Raw genomic sequence first — 21,398 nt, forward strand, 5'->3', positions numbered from 1 at the left:
TTCCTAAATATCTTCCTTCTCGAGCTCTGTGCTCATCCGTCTCCAACTCCCTCAGGGTCAGTTGCTTCTCCAAGCAACGAGTTGGTGGTAGATCTCTTTTGTCGGCTTGGGCCTCCCTCTGTAACAGCATCCCTGAAACTTGAGGAGAACCATCGCCGGTTCTGGAAGCACCTCAAAACCTTTCTCTTTGCTTCTGCTTTTTCTCCTCCTCTCCCCTGCTGACCTCCTGGCTGAAACTGCACTGGCACCTGCACTGCCTGCCTGGCAACCCCTGCACTTGGGACTGTTTCTGCATCCCTACAGACCCATCATCAGCACTTGACACCTGATTTCTGCATTTACCCTTGCACTTGCCACCTGCTGGCCGTTACTTTACTTTGTGATCATTTATTCCCTTGTATTGCACTGCCCCTTCCCCCTCACCCCCGCACTTTCCCTTCCCCCATCCCAGGCATTTGCGAGATCTGAATGCATTGATTCCAAGTCTTTCCAAAATTGTTAGACGTCAAACTAATTCATTGTGGAGGCAATGATTTGGGGAATGTACGAGGGGTGTCCCTTACTTTAATGATAAAACAAGACGTGGGAAAACTAATGGAACTATTTCCTCACACCATCTTTATCTTTTCCAATCTCACTCAAATCAAAAATGGAGATGGACCACCAGATTTAAGGGTAAAATTGAGAAATCCCAAAGAAATGTTAATAAAGCAGTTTCAGCATTCATGATAGACCACAACCAATTATGGATTTCGAACAACAACATACAGTTCAATATGGCCAATTTCATTAGATATGATGAAGTACACCTAACCGATGAAGGAAATGCAGTGTTCCTTCATAACATCAAAACAGTATTCCTGATGTGCTAAAGTTATACACTCAGTGTACCCCAAAACAGTCCTTTTAATGACTACTCATACATAAATACACAAATACAATAAATAATAACAAAAAATATGTTTTATTATACCAACAGTTCATTGGTTTTTACCATTACTTTTACCGGTTACAAAAAGTCAATTAAAAGGGGGACTGACTTCAAGTTTTATACTACAATCCAACTTAAATGATCAATACGGTACAGCACTACTCATGTACTTATGTGAAGTAACTGAAAAATAAGAAAGCATAGAAAAATACATTACAATAAACTAGATAGGCAAATATGTTTTAGCCACACGATATAATACCATAAGTGAGAATACATAATTGCTCCTTTTTATATTAATTTTAACTATTTTCTTCTATTTTTCTCCAAAAGTCTCACATGCTCAAAAGTCTGAAAACACACTTCCAAAATAAAAAAGACTCTCTAATACCTACCAGGTCACTGACCATGACCTTAGACAATGGCCAGTCATTGTTCACTTACTCTAGCTTGGCTACCATCAAAAGCCTTGTCAGCAGATTTCCAGTTTTCTGTGTAGAACTGTATCAAATGATTGACTTAATTCTAAGCAGATCAAATATATATATCACTAGATTTGTCTGCCATGATGTTCCCTTTGTGAAAGTATACATCTCTGTTCCTTTGAGTGTAAATGAAAAGGTTTTCAAGAGTGTGAGGTGGGCAGGGACAAACATTATGAGTAAGAGATACATAATGACGGGCTTGAGGTGAAAGGTGAAGGCAACAGAAAATGAAAAAACAGCATGCTTTACAAACAACGATCAAATAAGTACCTTCAAGTCTTCTCTCCACTCAGTTACTCCATAACTTTTCGATATTTCAGGTTGAAAAATATTCATTTTTGCCATGGCAGTTGCCAACCGGGTCATTGACTGGCGACCACTTCCTCCAACTCCAACCAACAATGCATTTCCTCCAGGCTGTTTCAAAACACGACAGATACGAGAGAGATGCTCTAACACATACCTGTCCAACAAGGAAAGGCAAATACATTGTTAATAAAAAATACTATGATATTGCCAACAAGATATATTTCTCTGGATAAGACATTGTTTTGTTTTCTAGAAATCAGTACTACATGTCTCTTACTGAGGCAGCTCTTAACAGAAACATATTAAAAAGTTGCTCACCTTTGATAACGCAGATTCTGTTCAATACATTTTCCCTGCAGATTCTTTTACAGTTTTGGCCATTAAGCATGGAAGATCGGGAACCTTTTTCACACAGTTCCCATGCCAGCAAATACCATGTATTTCCCCGTTTCAAGATTCATCTCCCACAGAGAGACTCAACCATTTGAAAGTACCAATGGAGAGGTGGGTGAGTGTTGCACAACAAAGACTTTTAGAAAGAAAACAAAAATATCCCTAATCACTAATACTACATCAATGCCTGTAAGGTGCACCATGTGGTGGACATTGACTGACAAAGAGGCCAGACATGGGAATTTACATAGGCTTTATTAACAAATGTGCTCAAATGGACCCAAAGTAACAAGTGAGAAGGCTCTGAATAAAACAAAAAATGGTTAGGATGTTTATACTCCATGGTGAAATAATGCTCTAGACCAGGGGGTCTGCAACCTGTGGCTCTCCAGATGTTTTGAACTACTACTCCCCATGATCCGTCATCATTGACTATCCTGGCTACGATAGATGGGAGTTGTAGTCCAAATTATATGGCAAGCCAAAGATTGCCGTCTACTCTCCTTCCCACCTTCACTCCTTTGGGCCCCTTTTTCACACCAGTGAGCACGTGTACATAATAGTTAGGGTTCTTTCAGTTCTTTGATCTCACTACCACCTTCTTTACTGCTGTGGGAGGCTTCTTCGCCCTTTTGGGCCACCTTGTATGTAATGTTCAGGGTTCTCTAGTTCTTTACTATCAATGTCACCTTCTGAGCCTTAATTTCCCCTACTCCCAAGGTCTTGTTTCTCTCCAGATGGCTTGGTCAATTAGCTACCCACCTTCAGAGTCCGTCTTTCACCAGCTTCTGGGTCTTTTTTAGCCTCGTGTTTCCTGCTTTAAGCAGGCAGTCTCCAGCCTTCAGCTAGTTCTCCAGCTTGCTTTGGTCACCTCTCCAGTTCACTCCAAATGAGCTGCTCCTCCTAACACCACCACCTACTTGTGTTTCTATAGGAATTTGGACCATCCTTCTAGCCTTTCACTGGTGTAAGGGGACTTAGGTGTGGTTCATGAGATGGGACTGAATTTCAGACTCAACCCCTGATCATGGTTTACAGCTTGGGATTGGATTGCCCCTTTCCTTGGGCAGAGTTTTCGATACATTTCTACTTCTAATGGGTCGGGTGTTTTGCCTGAGGAATTTTTCTCTGTACAAAATGTACAAACGGTGAAACATGCCCCCTGGAGAAAAAGCAGAGGAGAGGTCTGTAACTGGCTGCTGGACCATCAGGCCTAATGACTTGGCAGTAGGCTTTGAGTCCTTAAATCTCTCCAGCGGCTCATCTGCTTTCACTCCAAACAAATGTACCCTGTTAAACGACATATCCAACAATTTCACCTGTACTTCTGGGGCAAAAGACAAAGGCCTGAGCTACGTAGCCCTTTGCATCCCCAAGGACATTCCCATCAAGCACCCAACATAGTTGGCTGCATCCAGCCTGGTCAGCCTGGCCACCTCCTTGCTATCATTTACCATGTCCAGGAAACAGTCTTGAACTTCAGATTCTGGCAAACGCACCGAAGATTCGGGATACCATTTATCACAGGGCAATACGCATTCAATGACTTCAAGGCCTTTCTCTGGGGTGGGCAAATAGTTTTTTGGCATGAGCATCCCTCTCCTTTGCATCTCTATCCGGTGGAAGGGCCAAAGAAGAAGAAGCCAACAACCTCAAATGAAGCCTGGCTACCTGAGCCACTAGGCCCCCCGAGATGGGTACCTAGAGAGGAATCACTGGTCCTACGACGCTAGCTTAAACTTTGTCGTCAGCTCTTTATCAAACATGGGTTCTGCCACAAGACAAGAACTGTATTGGCAATGACTGCATTAAAGAGCAACGTTAACTCAATATGTGGGCCGTTATCCAGGATGATCGCGAGTTGGTGACACACTAGTGGCTTTGACATTGCTCCATACCTCGCTTCTGTGGGTCGAATGATTACTTACTGTTGTACCTCCTTGGCCTATGCCTCATCCTCTTAGTTTTTCTGCAAAGAGGAGGAAGAAGAATGGTGACAATCCGTGTGGGAACTCAATCTCTTTTTGGTCTTGTTAAGCCTCCTGCTCTCCTCTTTTTTTCTCTGGGGTGAGTTCCCCCGTCTCCATCTCTGATGACATTTGTGAGGGCACAGGGCTTAGATGGTGGGTGGCCTAACGCCAGCTTAGTGGTCCATTTCCTGAGAGATTTACGCTTCATTGGCAGGCATAAACCACACTGCTCCATGTCATGGTCCACACACAAATGTTAAGTGGGTCCATGATGGACATCTTGGGGCTGTAATCCTGGTAGTGCCTGAAACCCAATGATTTGGGAGCGGGCATAGTAGCATGGGAAGAACAGTATTTGCAATGTGTTCCGAGAGACTGTGCTGAGCGTGAAGAAAAAATAAACTAAGGTAATGAGGTGTAGTGTGGGTATTCATGCAGCGAGGAAGCTGAGTGTTGACAGTGAATGTCACTGAGCTACACTATGCTCCCTGGTAATGTTTTCCGAGAATAGCTGGTGCTGGAGGATGTCTATCTAGATGAGGAATCTGTAGGAAGATGTAATCCATGGAAATTGTAATTTTTGCTAAATTCAGAGAGGGAAACTGTCTGATTTATTGAACATACTTAGGTCTCACTAATGATTATTTTTATAATCAAATACAGCATGCTGATGCCCCCCAATACCCTGTTCTTGATACTCTCATACAGGTCTACTGTAGATCACCTTAAAACATGAAACAAGTCTGTGATCATCAACACATTTGAGAGATGCCCGACTTTGTCTGGTCAACCCATCGCTATGAAGGTGAAAACTTTCTGATTGTTAAACAGCTCTGACAGGTGCATGTCTTTGCCTTGCCAATACAACAAATAAGGAGAAACATGCTCTGATTGCTGAACATATGTGAGAGATGATTTGTCTTTGATTGGTTAGCTCATTATTAAGGAGTTGAAACAGATCTGTGATTGTTGAACATTTTTGAAAAGTATCTTTGGCTGTAAATTCACATTTTCCTGTGAACACTCCTATGCTGCTGCTGACTGTGCCTTAATTCTGTGATGAAAACTCTTGATAAAGTAATACATGGCAGGTGCAGACTGTAGGCGATGGTGCAGGTTGTGTGTTTTGTACTGAGCAACATAGTGCTGGGGGGGTGGGGCTTTTCTTACTTGCCAAAGCATAGGCCAAAGCACTGAAATTCGTAGTGTAAGAGCTCTAAAGAGACATGGACGTGTCACAGGAAAGCTAGAAAGGGCTCCAACTTCAAATGTATTTAAAACTAGGCCTGCGGTAGTGGCTCTGTAGTTATGGTTAAGTTGCGCAACCCATAGGAAGAGCACTTTTTGGGCGGCTTATAACTTGGCCCCCCCCTGGACAAATCATCACGAAACATTGCAATGATCGATACTGCAAAGATGGTGAGGTTTCATCAAGGGGATGCAAGTTATAGGGAGAGGTCCCAAAATGTGTGGTTTTTCCCATAGACACAATGCAAAAACGTTTTTGCTCACTCCTACAGCCCAAACCGCTGGATGCATTTTTACAAAGTTTGCAGCAGGAGTGGTGGGCTGGTCCCGAAAGTGTGCTTTTGTAAATTTGGTGTAAATCCGACGAGCAGTTTTTTTTTCAATGACCAAAAAGTAGGTAAAAAAAAATTACTGATATCTGGGTTCAGTCCACAGACTTACTTCCCTGTTTGGTCCACGGACGGGCCTCCGACGCGTCCAGAGGTCGACGTGGGGACAGGCATTGGACGTGCCTGCTGATTGGATGGTGAAAAGCATGAAAAGCGTCAGATTTTTGGAAACGCCCACCATGTATGATCCGCAGACACGAGCCAGTGTCCGTGGATAGCGGAGCGGGGTAAAGTCTGAAAAACACATTTTGGGTTATTTGGTGGTGTAAAGAGATGCTTGGAAGAGTGGGGGAGTGGAATAGAGAGGATATGGGGCTGCTTTTCTGAGAGAAAAAAGTGGATGTGGGTGCTGTGATCGAGTAGCTTGGAAAAGACATTTGGGGTTATTTGATGGCTAAAAGAGGGCATTAAAAATGGTAGGGGAGTGGAATGAAGGTGATATGGAGCGTTTTTTTGTTTGTAAATACTGCTGAGTCCACGGTATATTTGGGTGTCCGTGGACATCCCTTCCATTGCAGGAGGGTGAGTTTTATTAGTTCATGGTGTATGGTACGTACTTGTTATGTAGTTAATTGTGCTGTGGTTAGTGGCCAGATTCTGGGGGCCATGGCCCAACAGTAGTATAGAACTGCCACATCCATGATTCTCTCTCGGTGCTAGTATGTACTTCCTCTACTTCATTTTCTTGGTCCACTTCATTGTCTTTGGAAGTTCTCTGCTTTTTTGTTGTGTGGGTCCTCTAGCTGATGGTGGTGGTGGTCGTGGTGGCAGTGGCTCTTGGGGATGGGGAAGGCAATAGCTGATGCCATTTTTGAGATAAATAGCAGTTTCTCTAAAATTCTTCCAAATATGTGCTCTGTACTAGATTGCTAATACAGATTGTTGAAATATTTTGAGCTTCAAAGTTCCTAGATCAGTAGAAAGTGCAGTTACGAACTGTCCGCGAAGCACGGACACGATCGCGAAGTGCAGACGCGTCCGCAAAACACGTCATCATGCCATGCGCGCTCCTGCAGTTACGTGACACTGTCCAGAAAGTCTGCGATGACGTCAGACGGTCGCGGACGTCGACAAACAAAAAGTATTAAAAATTATGCTAGAAGGTGAAACTTTGTAAATTGAATACACATGTTGCTACATTGGGGTAAGTATGATATTAGTAAGTTGTAGGAAATTAGCATGCACTGGTAAAAACCCATGAAATTCACTGAAAAAACTTTGTTAAAGGGACGTTATTTTCAAGTTGCACTAATAAAAACCTATGAAATTCAATGAAAACACTTTTTTACATGTAAAACCGAAAAACCTCATAAATTTGACAGTTATATTAAGCTAAGTATCCCAAAACCCGCGCCACCACTGTGCACTGCTAAGGCTAACACCCTTGAAGTCATCACAAATTTAATTTAGGACATCACTGATGACATCACATATGAAGTTAATGTTGATGAAAAGTCCCTACAAGGGGTTGTGTTTATAATGTTGGTAACAAGATGTCCAGGGTGATCGGGAGACCTATCATGAACTAATTAATCTATTAAAGAATGTTCTCATCTAAACAAAACATTATATTGGAGTGCTGTTGTTAATACAGGAACCTAATCATACATACACATAGGCAATAGCTGCAACGTGCAACATATAAATATTGTAATTTTGGATAGTAAAATAATGAATGCTACCTTATCAGAGTTTAGAGTAATGTTAAACATGTATTAACTAGCTAACAATTCAAGACTTACCACACACTTATGCTAGTACAAACAATAATTATGAAGACCCAGAATGTATACAAATCAGAGGCACGTACAGGGAAACTAAAGTAAGGAAGGAAGAAAGAAACAGCATCACCAGAAAATGTTAGTAACATTAAAGTTTATCTTAATGTATACACATAAATTGGGTGTTTGAGGCCTGCTTATTGCCCCATGCATGGGCACCATGAGTTGAGACCAAACCCAAGGAAAGTACTTCAAGAACATAGGACAAGGTTAACGCCTAGATATATATCACCTTTTGAATTGTAATATTCTGACTGTCAGTGAACAAAACCATCTGGCCTAAATATGTAAGTGAATAAAAACAAGTGGCCCAGATCAATGACATTTGTGATGTCATCTTTGATGTCCTGGGTGTTAGTCTTAGTAGTGCACAGTGGTGGTGCGAGTTATGGTTGCTTAGCTTACCATAACTGGCGAATTTGAGTATTTTCGGTTTTACTTGTAACCATAACGTCCCTTTTAACAAAGATTTTTCATTGATCTCAATATATACAAAAGGTAAATTTGTGGATATGTGTCTTTTTGAAATGTTCAGCATACTTTCCAACATGCTACAAACCTGAAATGTTTCATGTGGGTAGTGTTAGGGAGAATTCTCTCTTTAGGCTGAATTTCCTAACCTAGTGAGCCCCCCAGCAGCTTTGCTGGATTTCTGGAGTTTGTTTTTTTTCTCCTGCCAAGAGTGAGACTCTTTTTCTCCCACTCTTGGGCATGATTTATGGTGTTCCTTTGACTGTTAATGTGTTTTATGGGCTATGGGGTCCTTTACTCCATAGGGTCTCGTGTTTTTACTATGTGTGTTACACAGCACCCTCCGTGCAGTGAAATAGGGGTGTCATAGTGACACCCCACCATAGACTCCATACCCTGGGACTGACTACTGTCTCCCAGGGCATGTAAAGTCACCATTGGCTTTACTAGTCCCAAATTATTAACAGAAACCGGTACAAACCATCATATTGCGGACGTACTGCTCGGGGCAATTCGATTGCCCTGGGGTCTGTTAGTCGAGGGGGCACGTCTCCGTCCCCCCTGATCGAGTTTTGCTGGTGGCAGTGGATACTACGTTTTATATTCGACCGCAAATATATCCCTATGGGATTTTCCCATTGTTCGAGGCTACCAACTTTAATTATTTAATTCTCATAGCCTCGAACATACCGCCGGTTTATTTATTTAATATTAATTCGCCGGTTGGTATTTTTTGCCAGGACTCGATTCTAAAATGGCGTTTGTGTTCTCTTCTGCGACTCCAACCCAAGTTGAGCCCTTTGTTCCACTTTTTGGCGGGCTTCTCCACAGAAGCCTCCAAAAGTGGTGCCACTCTGTCTGGGTACCACAGGGTGTGTGTGGGGGGGGGTTTAGGCACCCTGGACTGAGTTACCTTGGTAACTCAAGTCGCACTCTTGTGTGATTGGCCCAAGTGGTGAGCCGGCCGGCTCACCATTTAGCATGTTTGATTGACAGCTAGGCTGAGTGAATGGGGGTGTGCTGCATAAAAGCAGGGCTTTGGGGACTGGAACTTCAGAAGTCGCCACAGGACCTGAGGATCCGACGAGGGAGAAGCTGAGCTGACCTACCACGACGACACCACCGGTGGAGCCCTGCAGAACCGACTCACCACTTCCCGACGACAGAGAAGATCTCCCGGCTGGAGAGGCTTCTTCCCCTGACTGGTGGGCACAACCAGTTTACCTTCTTTCCCTCGCATCCCAGGACATCTTGTGGTCGAATTGGCCGTGCCAAGCACCCCGGCAACTGGATAGCCACTTGCCACTGGACCGCGAATAAATGGGCTGCTGCTTTTACCTAAGAACTCCGCAGCTGGTTTCTTCCCTGGCAGTGCAACAGACTCCTGTCTTCCTCCCCGACGAGATCCTCAGTTCCCCTGGACGAAGCACCGACTTGCATCCGCTGCCAGGAACAACTGCCCCCGCTGGAGTATTCTCACCACTTTAAGGTACTGTGTCCGCCAGGCCTCCCTTTCTAAAGATTGCTATAAGGTAATAATAATCCCTTAACCTTCTGGACTCGGCTGGCCGCCTTGATCCTCTAACTGGTCCCTTTCTTTTGGTCCAACTCTTTTTGAACCGTTGCAAGACTCTTGTGCACTTCAACCGTGTGATCTTGGACACATTTCGTTCTGATCCTCTTAAAGTGGATCCGGCCTTCTGAACTCTAACTTCACGGTTTTACTTGCCTTCCTCTCTTGTTTTGTTCTTATGAAAGTGTTGGGATCTGTTTCAAATTATACTCTGCTTTTCTCTCCCTTTTTAAAACGAATTATTAGAGTGCCATCTGCGTTAAGCGCTCAACGCTGTCTGAAAATAAGTGGGGCTTTACTTAAGACTTGTCTAATATTCTTCTAAGGGAGTGTATATCTTTTAGTGACTGTTTTTTGAATTGCTTACTATTAGTGCCTGTGTGTTTTTCTAGATGTGGTTTTTAAATAAATAATGATATCTATTTTACAACAAGCCCTGGTCAGTGTTTACTTGTTCTACTGTGTTCTTTTGACCTATTGTGAATACTCTGTATACTGCCTAACTCTTCTTGAGGGAAGCCTGACTGCTCAGCCACAGCTACCAAGTGAATCTGTGTGGTACAGACTGCTACCAAGTGGGTTTACTGCCAAACACCTCTAGTCCTAAATCTTTTGCAGTGGTCCCAGAGGGAACTGCACAGGTTTCTGCCTAACAGGTAGGTTCCATGTTGTAGACAATGCAAAAAGTATAAAATATACATTGTGCTTATTTTTTTTTTTTAAAGCGGTCTGAAATGCTTTTCTTGCTTGTCTATGTGTGTGTGTGTGTCTGTTCGAAATGTTCAGCATTTTTCCCAACATGCTACAAACTTGAAATTTGTCATGTGTGTAGGGTCCATGGCGTAAATAATGCAACAAGTATAAAATACACCCTTTTCGGCTTTTCTATTTTTTTTTAAGCTGTCTGCAATGCTTACCCCAGCCATATGGCTCTTCAGGCCATAGTTCTGCTGTAGCCCTACAATCATTGTTCCTAAAGTTCAGCAGTTCATGAAAACTTCAGCAGTTCATTGTTCCTAAACTTTTCACACTATCAGCATTCTAGCTGACATTAGCAGCACTCACTTTTGAAGTCATGCAGATGACAATACAGGGCTTTTGTAGTAATGCGGGTGACAGGAAACTGTGCACGTCTCTTCAATAGTGTCCACAGTAACCTTGTCCGTCACATCGTGGCAAATCTCTCATGATAAAACAAACTTAATTTCCAACAGAAGTTGATGAATGTATGCCATCTCAACAGTACGAAATGTACATGCTTCAGCCATACATGTACGGGTATGGCACTTCAACATTACATGCTTCAGCCCTACACTTACAGCACTTATGTTGATGTTGCTGCTACGTCCGCTGTAGATCGGGACACTAATAATGTTGCTGCTCAATCTCAATGCTCCAACTCAGTAGCTGGAACCGATTTACAGGATTCATGCTTTTCTCATGGTCACCTATATGTGGCTTGCTCCAGAGTTGGAAACAAAGACAATTTGTTCACACTAACTCGTACAGGAAAGACTAGCAATACTGTCTACAAAGCAGCACTGGTTTAGTTCATTAAATAAACTTCAAACTAGGACTGAAGTAGGAATTAACATGCGAAGCACAAGTACACCTGCTAGTGTATTATACGTGACACAGTGAAGACATGCAAACATGAGTAAAGACATTAATTGCAGCACTACCTTTTCAGTTGGTAAGATAGCTCAGTGGGCTAAGTGCCCACTGACAGCTGCTGCACTCAATGTAATACTACCAGGTAACACATTTTGTTTGAATCCTTGCAGATTAAAACCAGGTGCTTTATGAGTCCCCTCAGTGTTTCATCCATCCAAGATGGATACAAAATATCATTGATTTGAGTAGAAAAGAAAACCTGTTATCTTGTACTTATTGTAATGAATTCAGAGCTTTTCCACTCACTGTGCCAAAGCAAAAAGGGGTCTATGTACTTCTGCTCTCTATATGGTAGGGTAAAGGAACAGATACCCCAGCCAGGGCTCCAAATAAGCTAGCAATGGATGAGCAGCCAGGCTTAAGCTGTCAGTAGGTGATGTAGGCAGGTTCATAAGTACAGTGAGTCCCCCAAGCTCCTACAAAGGATTGTCGACATACTATGTTAGGTGATGTATGTTTGTTTGTTTGTTTATTTATTTAGTATAGCGCGCAGAATCCAGAGGTAACAGGGCACAACAGAGAGCAGGAAGGTACGATTACATAAAAACTTAGTTACTGGAAAGGCACACATGTGTAAGAAGCGAGAGGTACATATATGCATATAGTTAATAACTTGCTTACATATTCACATATTTGATGCTGTACAGAGCAGTTCGGTCGAGGTGGCATATTTACATATATGTATTTTAATGCTGTGCATTGAGTCAATCAGGTTTGAGCAGAGGCATGAGCGTGTCAGAGGGCAGGGTTAGTTATGGGGATCATTGGACCTTAGCCAGGTGGGTGTGTTTCGCCTGAAGCTGTGGTAGGATTGGATGTTGAGTGGGAGGGCGTTCCAGCGTTGGGCTGCCAAGACAGGGAAGCTATTGCCACCGGTTTTCTTTTGTCTGAATTTTGGTACCTGCAGGCAGTAAGAGTTGATCGATCTGGTGGGGCGGGTGGAGGTTTTTTTTTGCTATTCTGGCTGCGAGATAGGGGGGGGGCTGCATTGTTTAAGCATTTGAAAGTGAGAGATGCCGTTTTGAGAGAGATGCGGTCAGAGATTTTGAGCCATTTGTGTTCTCTTCTTTTGTTGGAGACTTGTTCCTTGGATGGTAGGTTGAGGGCTGTTCTGAGTGCGTTATTTTGCAGTGTCTGTAGTTTGTCGGTTATGTATTTGTTGGCTCCTAGGTACATGACGTTACAATAGTCAAGCCTGGAGAGTATTAGGGCATTGGCGATGGTGATGCAGCTAGCTTGGGTGAGGAAGGCTCTGCTTGCCCTGATTAGCTTGCATGTGTAGGCGGTTGAGAATGCTAGTGAGTTAACATGTTTTTTTAGTGACATGGTTGCATCTAGGTGAAAACCTAGCGTTTTCACTGTTTTGGCTACTGTGATGGTGTTGCCATCAATGATGAAGGCCTTATAGTTCGAGCTGAGTTTTTTTAGATTGGTGTTGGATCCGAGGAGAAGGATTTTGGTTTTCTCATCATTCAGGCATAGGCCGTGTGTGGGCATCCATGCCTGAATAATGAGATATATTTTGTTTACCAAGGCCGTATCCGACTCGTAGTTGTCCGAAAGGGGTATGAGGATTTGGGTGTCATCTGCGTAATTAGTATAAGAGACACCCAGTCTATCCAACTTGTCAAATAGGGGCTTGGTAAAGTTGTTGTAGAGGGTGGGGGAGACGCAGGAGCCCTGGGGTACCCCGCATGTTATTTTGATGGGGTCTGCTGAGGCTAGAGTGGAGAAGACCCTCATAGTTCGATTGTCCAGAAAGGATTGGATGCAGGCTATGGCCTCTATCGAAAAGTGGGCAGCTGAGGCCAGGTGTTCACACAGGACTGTGTGATCCACCAGGTCGAACGCTGCCGACAGGTCGAGGAGGAGTAGCATGGCGGTATTCCCTTTGTCGTTAATCTCGTTGATCTGGGTCTTGAGATCAATTAGGGCTGTCTCAGTACCGTGCTGTAGTCTGAAACCCGATTGGCGGGCACCTAATAGTTTGTGAGTTTCAAGATATTGCTGAATTTGCAGGTATGCTACTCTGTCTATTATCTTTAACAGGAACGGCACCTTTGTGATGGGCCTGTAATTGATGGGAAAAGCAGGGTCAAGGGTTTGCTTCTTGAGGAGAGGCAGGACCCAGGATTCTTTGAGGTTGCTTGTTATGGTGTTGGTGGAGAAGGATGCGTTGATCAGTTTGGTTATAAAGGGGGCTAGGTCCCTGGCAGCATCCTTGATTTTTTGGGGAGGGCAGTTGTCGCCTTTGCAGTTGGATGTAAGTGAGGCTATAACTTTTTCTTTTTCTGGGATCGATATTTTGGTAAACCTGAAGAGATTTGGGCTTTGTGGGATGGTTGTTTTAGCAAGGTTGCTAGGAGATACTTCATTAGTGGTGAGGGAGTCTTTTTGTTAGTGTAATTTTAGTTTGGAGAGTTTTGATTTTATTCATTAGGGCATTTTGGACGCTGGTGCACCATGCTTTGTCCTTAATTATGTTGCCTGGTGGGGGTATGGGGGATTCTAGTTCCCTTAGTATAGCGAATAGTTCCCTGGTGTTGGAGCTAGATTGTTCGATTCTTTCATTGAAGAGATTTTTTTTTGGTGAGTAGGATTTCTTTTTTGTAGTTGTTAGCAAAAAGTTTGAGTTGTGATTTGTTTTCTTCTGTAGGGGAGTTGCGCCATTGAGTTTCTAGTTTCCTTTTGCGCAATCTAAGTTCTTTGAGATGGGGCGTGAACCAGGCGTTCAGGTGGGCTTGTTGTTTCCTCTTTTGTAGTTTAAAGGGGGGCAATGATGTCTAGTCCTTTCTTTATGGCACTGTTGTATTTTTCTACTAGGTGCTCAGGGTTTAGGTTGTTGGGGAGAGCATTGAGGGTTGGCAGGAGTAGTGGTAGGAGGTTGTCGGGGTTTTTTTTTTTTTGCTCTAGTGGGCATTGGTGGTGCCATGATTTTTATTTTGTTAACTTATTTGTTGAGTGCTAGTGTGAAGTCAATGAGGTGATGGTCTGTCCAGTGTTGGGGAGAGTTTTTGGTGATGAGGGTGTCGCAGTTCAGGGTGGCGATCCAGTCCAGGGTCCTATCTTTATTGTGTGTAGGGGTAGGCACTCTTTGGGTTAGGCCGTGTTCATCCAGCATGTTGGCTATAGCTTGTGCTGGTTTGTCATTGGGGTTGTTTAACCCAAGGTTCAAGTCGCCTAGCAGTAGTATTTGGGAGGTCTCTTTTATGTTGTTGGCTAGGATGCTGGATAGGTCTGCCTCGAATGTGCCAATGGGGCCAGGAGGCCTGTATATTAGATAAATGGTTAAGGTGCGGCAGTTGGAGATGGGTAGTTTGGCTATGAGAAGCTTGCAAGATTTGAGAGGTGCTTGAGGCAGTGGTCTTAGCTCAAGGTTTGTTTTAGCTATGATGGCTAGGCCACCTCTGTTGTTGGGCTTGTCCATTCTGATTATTTGGTAGTTTTCTGGGATGGCTATTGAGAGTGCTGGGCCAGCTGCTTCGTGCAGCCATGATTCGGTGATTGCTAGGAGGTCGAGGTTATTTTTGGATAGGGTGTCTGCTATTTCTGTGGCGTGGGCCACTAGCGATCTAGCGTTAATTAAGGCTCCAGATATAATGGTGCTGTTGGGTGTGTCCTGGATTGTTATAGGGATAAGTTTGGGTGGAGTTATAGCAGGGTGTGGTTTGGTTAGGGCGGGTTTTGGGGTGTTGCAAGGTGGGTCTCTTGTTGTGGCAGATGGGCTCGTAGAGGCGGGGTAGTCTGGCTCGTAGCCTGGTGTTTCTTGCTGTGGTTGGGCAAGGTGAATTTTCGGCAGGGTACATAGTTATGGCAGCAGTGTAACTGGCAAGGTGTAATAAAGGTGTGAGGAGGTACAGTAGGGAGGCTGTTTGGCTCTTGCTAAGGTACATTGTACGATTATGATTTGGGCTCAGCAACAATGGTGTGGTGCTACTAGTGTATAGCAGGGTTATATTGGCAGCAGTGATAGTAGAGGGGTGCAGCGACTAGCATCAGGTAAGGTCTAGTGGCTACTGTAGCAGCAGTAATAATAATCTGCTGCAAACTAGTATAAGGCAATATTAGGTAGGGCAAACTAGTATAAGGCAAAATCAGGTAGGGCACAACAGTTGGCACTAGATTGCATTGGCAAAGAATGGAGGCAGTGTTTCATCTAAGTTCAAAAATCACAGAACAGCAGAAATCACGCTAGATTGCATTGGCAAGAATGGAGGCAGTGTTTTATCCAAGTTCAAAAATCACAGAACAGCAGAAATCACGCTAGATTGCATTGGCAAGAATGGAGGCAGTGTTTCATCTAAGTTCAAAAATCACAGAACAGCAGTAAAAGTCACATGGATTTGCGTATCACTTTGTTAACCTAGAAGAGCCGGTTTAAGTAAGGGGCTCAGTGTTAGAGTTAAAAAGAGTTAGATGTTCTGCGTAGAGAGCCTATTCTAGGGCCTGTTGTTGTTTGAATGGGCAGGTTTGACTTCTTGTGTTCAGGGACCCACAAAATAGTATTTGCTGAGGCTTAGCTAGATACGTTTGCTAAAGGATCTTATGATGCAGTGTTTTGTTGAGATGTAGGCGTGGATGGTCTGTATTGAGCTTATAGCTCTACGGTGTCGACTAATGTGATGACTTTCTTACCTCATCAGGGAAAGCTGCTAATGTTGTGGCTTCCGTGCGGCCGGTGTGTAGAACACGGCCTTTTCCTGTATGGGCCTTACCCAGGCATGTGGCGGAGCTCGGCTACAAACGTTTCCTAGCAACAGCTAGGTGAGGTGCTGCAGTAGGAACCAGGGTGTGTGGAGCACAAGTAACGGGTGCAGTCGTTTAGTTTGTTCGGGTGGGTCTGGGTTTGGGGCTACGCCAGACCAGGGGAGTGGCGCCTCGCGTCCAACGCGGCAAGACAGGCAAAGACAGGTGCAGGATCCTTAGAGGAGATCCTTGGAGGGGTAGATCCAGCTGTCGCCTTCCGGTGGCTGTGGGGCCCGGATATGGGTTCAGCGACGTTGTGACGGCAAATCAGCTGCCGTGTCTGCGTTGCTAAGCAACGTTGCGCTTACGAGCAGCCACCGCCATTTTGTTAAGCATGGCGTGTTCGCGGGGCTGTTCCACTTCATGGAACGTTCTGAAAGGGGCCGTGTAGCAGGGTTGCATCAGATGTGCACCGTTCTGTGCAGTGGTAGTAGGGAGGCACTGGACACCTTACCCAGCGTATGTGGAGGCGCGTGTTGCTACGCCGCTCCTCCTTCATGGGATCAGGTCAGCAGTGATAACGCAGCTTTTTTATATAAAACAAGATTCAGGAATATGTATACATTTAAATAGTAACACTTTGTACTTGAAAATACTTATTCAAAGAATGGCAACTATATAGACTCTATATGGTACCACATAATACTTAAATTCAGTAATTGATGCCCTAACTGCAGACAGTTTTAAGTGGGTATGTGAATGCTTAAGTGAAGTGTATCAGCATAGAATAGGGAGGAAAGGCAAGTTAGTTGGGAACAGTGGCAGAATGTTTTCTTTAGACTAGATGTACAATTCTGTGTGAAGACCCCTCCACCCCCCACCTGGACAACCTGTAATGGAAAAGTTAGGGAGTAACTTATCTTGTCTTTTACAGCCCAGTCCAATAATGTTCAATAACCTTCTGCTTTCCTTAAAAGTTTCTACCACTCCAAAGTACCTGAGAGGCCACAAGAGAACAGGATCCAAGATGAATCTGGGACCCCCTCCCGCCCCCCGGGACGACTCCTGAGGCTAGAAGATGCTCTTCCTCATCACAGTAACTTTTGTGCCTTGGCAGTTGAAGTGGCAGAGTTTCTCTGTTTCACTCGACAATTCCCTCCCAGGATGGACCCGCTTTGGAAGAAGGAGCCACCCTGTCATTCTGAAGTGCAGCAGTTTTGCTTTTCGCAGTGCTCTCCTTTGGTCAACGATTTCTCCGACTGTAGAAGTCCTGTGCGGATGAAACTTGCTGTGAGCTCCTTAAAGGCATGGCAGATGAGAGTATGACCTCTGGAACTCTTCGATGACTTCTGGCGGCGAAGGATGCATATGTCACTTTTGGTATTGGGTTTCGGAATATCACAGTTTTCCACCGTTCGGTTGTTCGGTGCTGCAGCCGCAACACAGACCTCTGGATGGCTCTTGGTGACCTGGACTCGACCACTGGAGTGGACCTCAGACCGTCTGGACCCTCGGGACGTCTTTGTTAGCTTCTGGTGGCGGGAAACCCACCGACAGACCTTCCTCTGCACTCAGCAACTCTGGACTCTCTCTGGTAGGAAAAAGTGGTCTGTGATGATGGCAAGGGTGTCCCTTGAAATGTTCATAGGCAGTTAGGAACTTTGGCAGCTCCGGGTGTCCAGCAGCACTATGCCAGGGTACCACCTCTTCTGGGTGGTAGACAGCAACGGCTTCCAGCGGTCACAAAACTTACCTCCGGATCCTGGGTGACACCAATGGACTTCTTCGACATGAGATATCCGGGCACTCCTCTTCACGAAGACCCCTTCTCCAGACGGCAGGCACACAGGACTGGCTTCCAGGGCACTTTGGATGAAGAGTAGCAGGTTGCACAGTGGTCCCTCGCAGCGAGGTCTCCTTCGCACAGCAGTTTTTGGATTATATGAAGAAAATGCAGCAGCAGACTTCTTCTCCAGCTTGGCTTCAAGGAACAGCTTCTTCTTGCTTCAGCTTCGACTTCAGCTTCTGAACGAATTGGTAAATGAGAGAATGGAGGACACCCAGAACCACTGCTAAGCCTGCATGTAGCTGCCACCAGCCATACCCTGCTGTGCCCACAAACACATAATGGGTTCAAAAGTACACTGCCACCCATGGGTGCCATAGGGGTATGCCATGGGTGCTGTTCACCAAAAGGAGGAACACAAGAAGAACTGCACGGCCAGAAATCCAGGCTGAACCTCAGTGGCAGACAACATAGAGAAAACACACACATAGAAGTGGTAGAACAAGGACTAGGAGGCCCTGGCTCTCCGTTAGGCATTTCCAGCATCACATATGCCACCCCAGACTGAGGTTAGGGCAACTGATCTCCCACGATATTATTACCCTCATCCAGAGGGTCAACATGCCTTCTGGAAAGGCCACCTGCATTGGCATGACTCTTCCCTGGCCTGTGCTCAATGGTGAAGTCTAGCCTTTGCAGGCTAATGGACCACCTGAGCAGTTTGGGGTTTTCACCCTTCCTCTGCATACGACCACTTTAAGGGCTTATGGTCAGTTTGGACCTTAAAGTCAGAACCTGGAAGGTAAGGTCTAAAACACCTAAGTGCCGAAATTATACTAAAACACCCAAATAGTGGCCCGACTAAGTTCCCTACCCTTGAGTTGCCTACTGATGAAAACGATGGGGTGTTCTCTCCCTTTGTCGCCTGAGATAAGACAGCCCAATTCCAGTGTTGCAGGCATAAGTTTGCACAATAAAGAGTTTGCTGTAGTCAGGGGCAGAGAAGACAGGTGCCCCCCACAAAGACTTTCATTCAAGCCATCAAAGACCTTTGGACAGTCTTCACTCCAATTAACCTTCTTAGGCTGTTTGGGTAATGCCAGAGGGGCAGCTATGGTGCCATAGTCTGCCAAGAGGTTTCTGTAGTCAGTGAGAGACTACAGAAAAGCTCTCACTTGAGTCTGAGTAGAGGGAGTCTCCTAGTTCTGTACAGCTTGTACTTTACTAGGGAGAGGTTGAGAGGTTGGATTTGACCCCCTCCTACCTCATTGCCTTGATATTGAGGTTGGCCCTTTTCATGGCCTGCAATACCTTATCCAAGTGTGTCAAATGCTATTTCCAGGTGGAACTGTAGACAGCAGTGCCGTCCAGGTAGGCCACAAAAACGGCATACAGGCCACTTGACTAACCTTTGGAAGGTGGCAGGGGCATTCTTCAACCCAAAAGGCATAACTCTAAACTGGTAAAGCCCTTCTGGTGTTGAGAAAGCAGTTTTCCCCTTGGCCTGGCCAGTCAGAGCTATTTGTCATAGCCTGATGTGAGGTCAAAGGTGCTCACAAACTTGGCAGCACCTATATTGTTCACAAGCTCATCAGCCCTGGGCAATGGGTGTGCATCAGTCTTGGAGACTGCATTGACTCCTCTGTAGTCCACACATAACCTCCAATCCTTGGTACCTGCCAGGGAATTTGCCTTGGGGACAAGGACCACTGGGCTGGACCCTGGTTGAGGGTTTCAATGACACCCAAGACCAACATCCTGGCGACCTCTGCCTGGACGTGGCGCTTAGCAGTGTCTGACATCCTGTAGCATCTGTTTTTGAAAGGTACACTGTGCAAGGAAGGCATGGTATCAAGAAAAGACAGACACAAGTGATCACAATTCAAGGGTGTTTATTAAACGGTATAATGGGTGAGATAAACGCCTAATCTAAACCTAAATCTAAGATGGGGGCAATCACTAAGACGAAAGACATTTTACAACTAACACGAGACAAAATGTTCACATGGAAAATAAAGAAGTGTTCACAAATGATAAATCAGGATATTGTAGCTGGGGGTCTCCCTTCGCCACGTTTTTCAGCATGGGACCTTTGAGCACAGCACACTCCTGTGCATCGCCAGTACGAAGTAACAGTTCCTTTCCAAAATATCAGGTTCTTCTGTGGCCTTCTGTGGTTCTTCTGAAAGTCTCTTTCACCCAAGGTCTCCTGCCTCAGAGGACCTGATGTGTCACAATCAACAAAACACAAAGTTCCTTCAATAAATCTTCATGGGGTGATTACTCTTCGCCTTAGGAACCCCCTCTGCTTCGATCCCTCGTACAACGTGGGCCTCCCTCTGTCGGGTTCACTACGGCATTTCATTCACAATGTAACATTCCAAAGACTTAATGTCTTTTTAAACAACCATTCACTTTACTTCATGAATATGCGGGATTCACTCTCCATAGCTTTCCCCATGGATCCCTCTGTCGGGTTCACATAGCCATTCTTTATACAGTTCATGATTTGCTCATTCTCATCAGAAAGCGGGGTTCCCTTCCCCTAGCTTTCTCTTGGCATCCTTCTGCACGGTTCACACTTGCCGATTTTCACAATGTTCACAACTCACTTGGTGTTCACCATGTGTCAAAGACTTTCATCTGTATGAGGGATTTTACTTGACTCTCGTATGGCCACTTTGACCCGACACACAGCCTCCCTCAAGGCTTCTTGGTTTTGTAGTTTCGTTAGCAAGGAATACCATATACAGTCCTTTGAATGAGCACCTACGTGGCGCCGGACTACTCTGTCTGGTTCCAACTTCACTCACAAAAGACCTCTGACGATTATCTTCTTTCTTTATATACACTATTGCTACTGCAACCTTGGACTCAACAGAGTCTGGTTCGATATCACTTGCTTCCCACTCACCGGCTGGGTTGAACTTGTTGGCGCTTCCCTTTGTCGCTGGAGTCAATGTGGTGCTACGATGAGACCCATCTCTCCCCGCCCTGGCTAGCAGTGCGGGAGGGTTCCATGTACCGTGGACCTCTGATATGCCTCTCGCAAGCTGCGACTGCCGGTCTTACGTTTGCTTTCACAGAGGCTTCCTGGGTCTGGGTAGAAAAGGTGAAGGGCAATTCCCTCCTGGTCGTCCTTTTGAATCTTTCCGCCTTTCTCCTTCTCTTGTACTGCCGGTCCGGTATGACTACTTCCTTGTGCGTTGGGCATTGTCCTAAGTTTGCTTTTGTGCTCCGCCTTTTGTCCCTGTCAGGTGTGCATAGTTATGGTTAATTGCCTGACTCTGCCTGACCCTTGTGTTGGGACATGTCAGGTAAACGGACCAGGTGTTGTTCTGTTGTTTGTCTCGGTGTAGGAAAGTGTTTGTGTTGGAAAAGGGGGCAGGGATAGAACTTCAGAGAATCCTACGAGGTTGGATGGGGAAAAGGTGTCATATGAAAGGGGGTGCCACATCTCACCCGTCGGTGTCCCGCTTACATTTCAAGAGGACCACTCATCCAGGTGATCCTCCCGCACTGGTCCACCTCCAGGAACTGGATCCAATAACAATGGCTGTGCCCCGGCCACCTTGATGACAGATCCCCGGGGACTAGCAAGTTTCTCACAACTGTCACTACTGTCAATGTCGTGCCTACACCATGGGGTGAGGCCTGGTGTCAGTGAAAACAGAGGGGAATTCTGCTGGAGCAAATCCCTGC

General features: G+C 45.1%; 1 protein-coding gene across 1 annotated transcript in view; it reads right to left on the reverse strand.

The window, feature by feature from the left end:
- The window catches only part of DNAH12 (dynein axonemal heavy chain 12), a 3,791,933-nt gene that overhangs the window by 1,755,633 nt on the left and 2,014,902 nt on the right, over positions 1 to 21,398 (reverse strand). Inside the window, exon 43 of the mRNA XM_069643677.1 lies at positions 1,687 to 1,879. Coding sequence (XP_069499778.1) covers positions 1,687 to 1,879 — 193 coding nt within the window. The remainder of the gene's footprint in view (positions 1 to 1,686; positions 1,880 to 21,398) is intronic.

This window comes from Ambystoma mexicanum, chromosome 2p, assembly GCF_040938575.1.
Source record: "Ambystoma mexicanum isolate Mex_15411 chromosome 2p, UKY_AmexF1_1, whole genome shotgun sequence".
Classification (NCBI taxonomy): Eukaryota; Metazoa; Chordata; class Amphibia; order Caudata; family Ambystomatidae; genus Ambystoma; species Ambystoma mexicanum.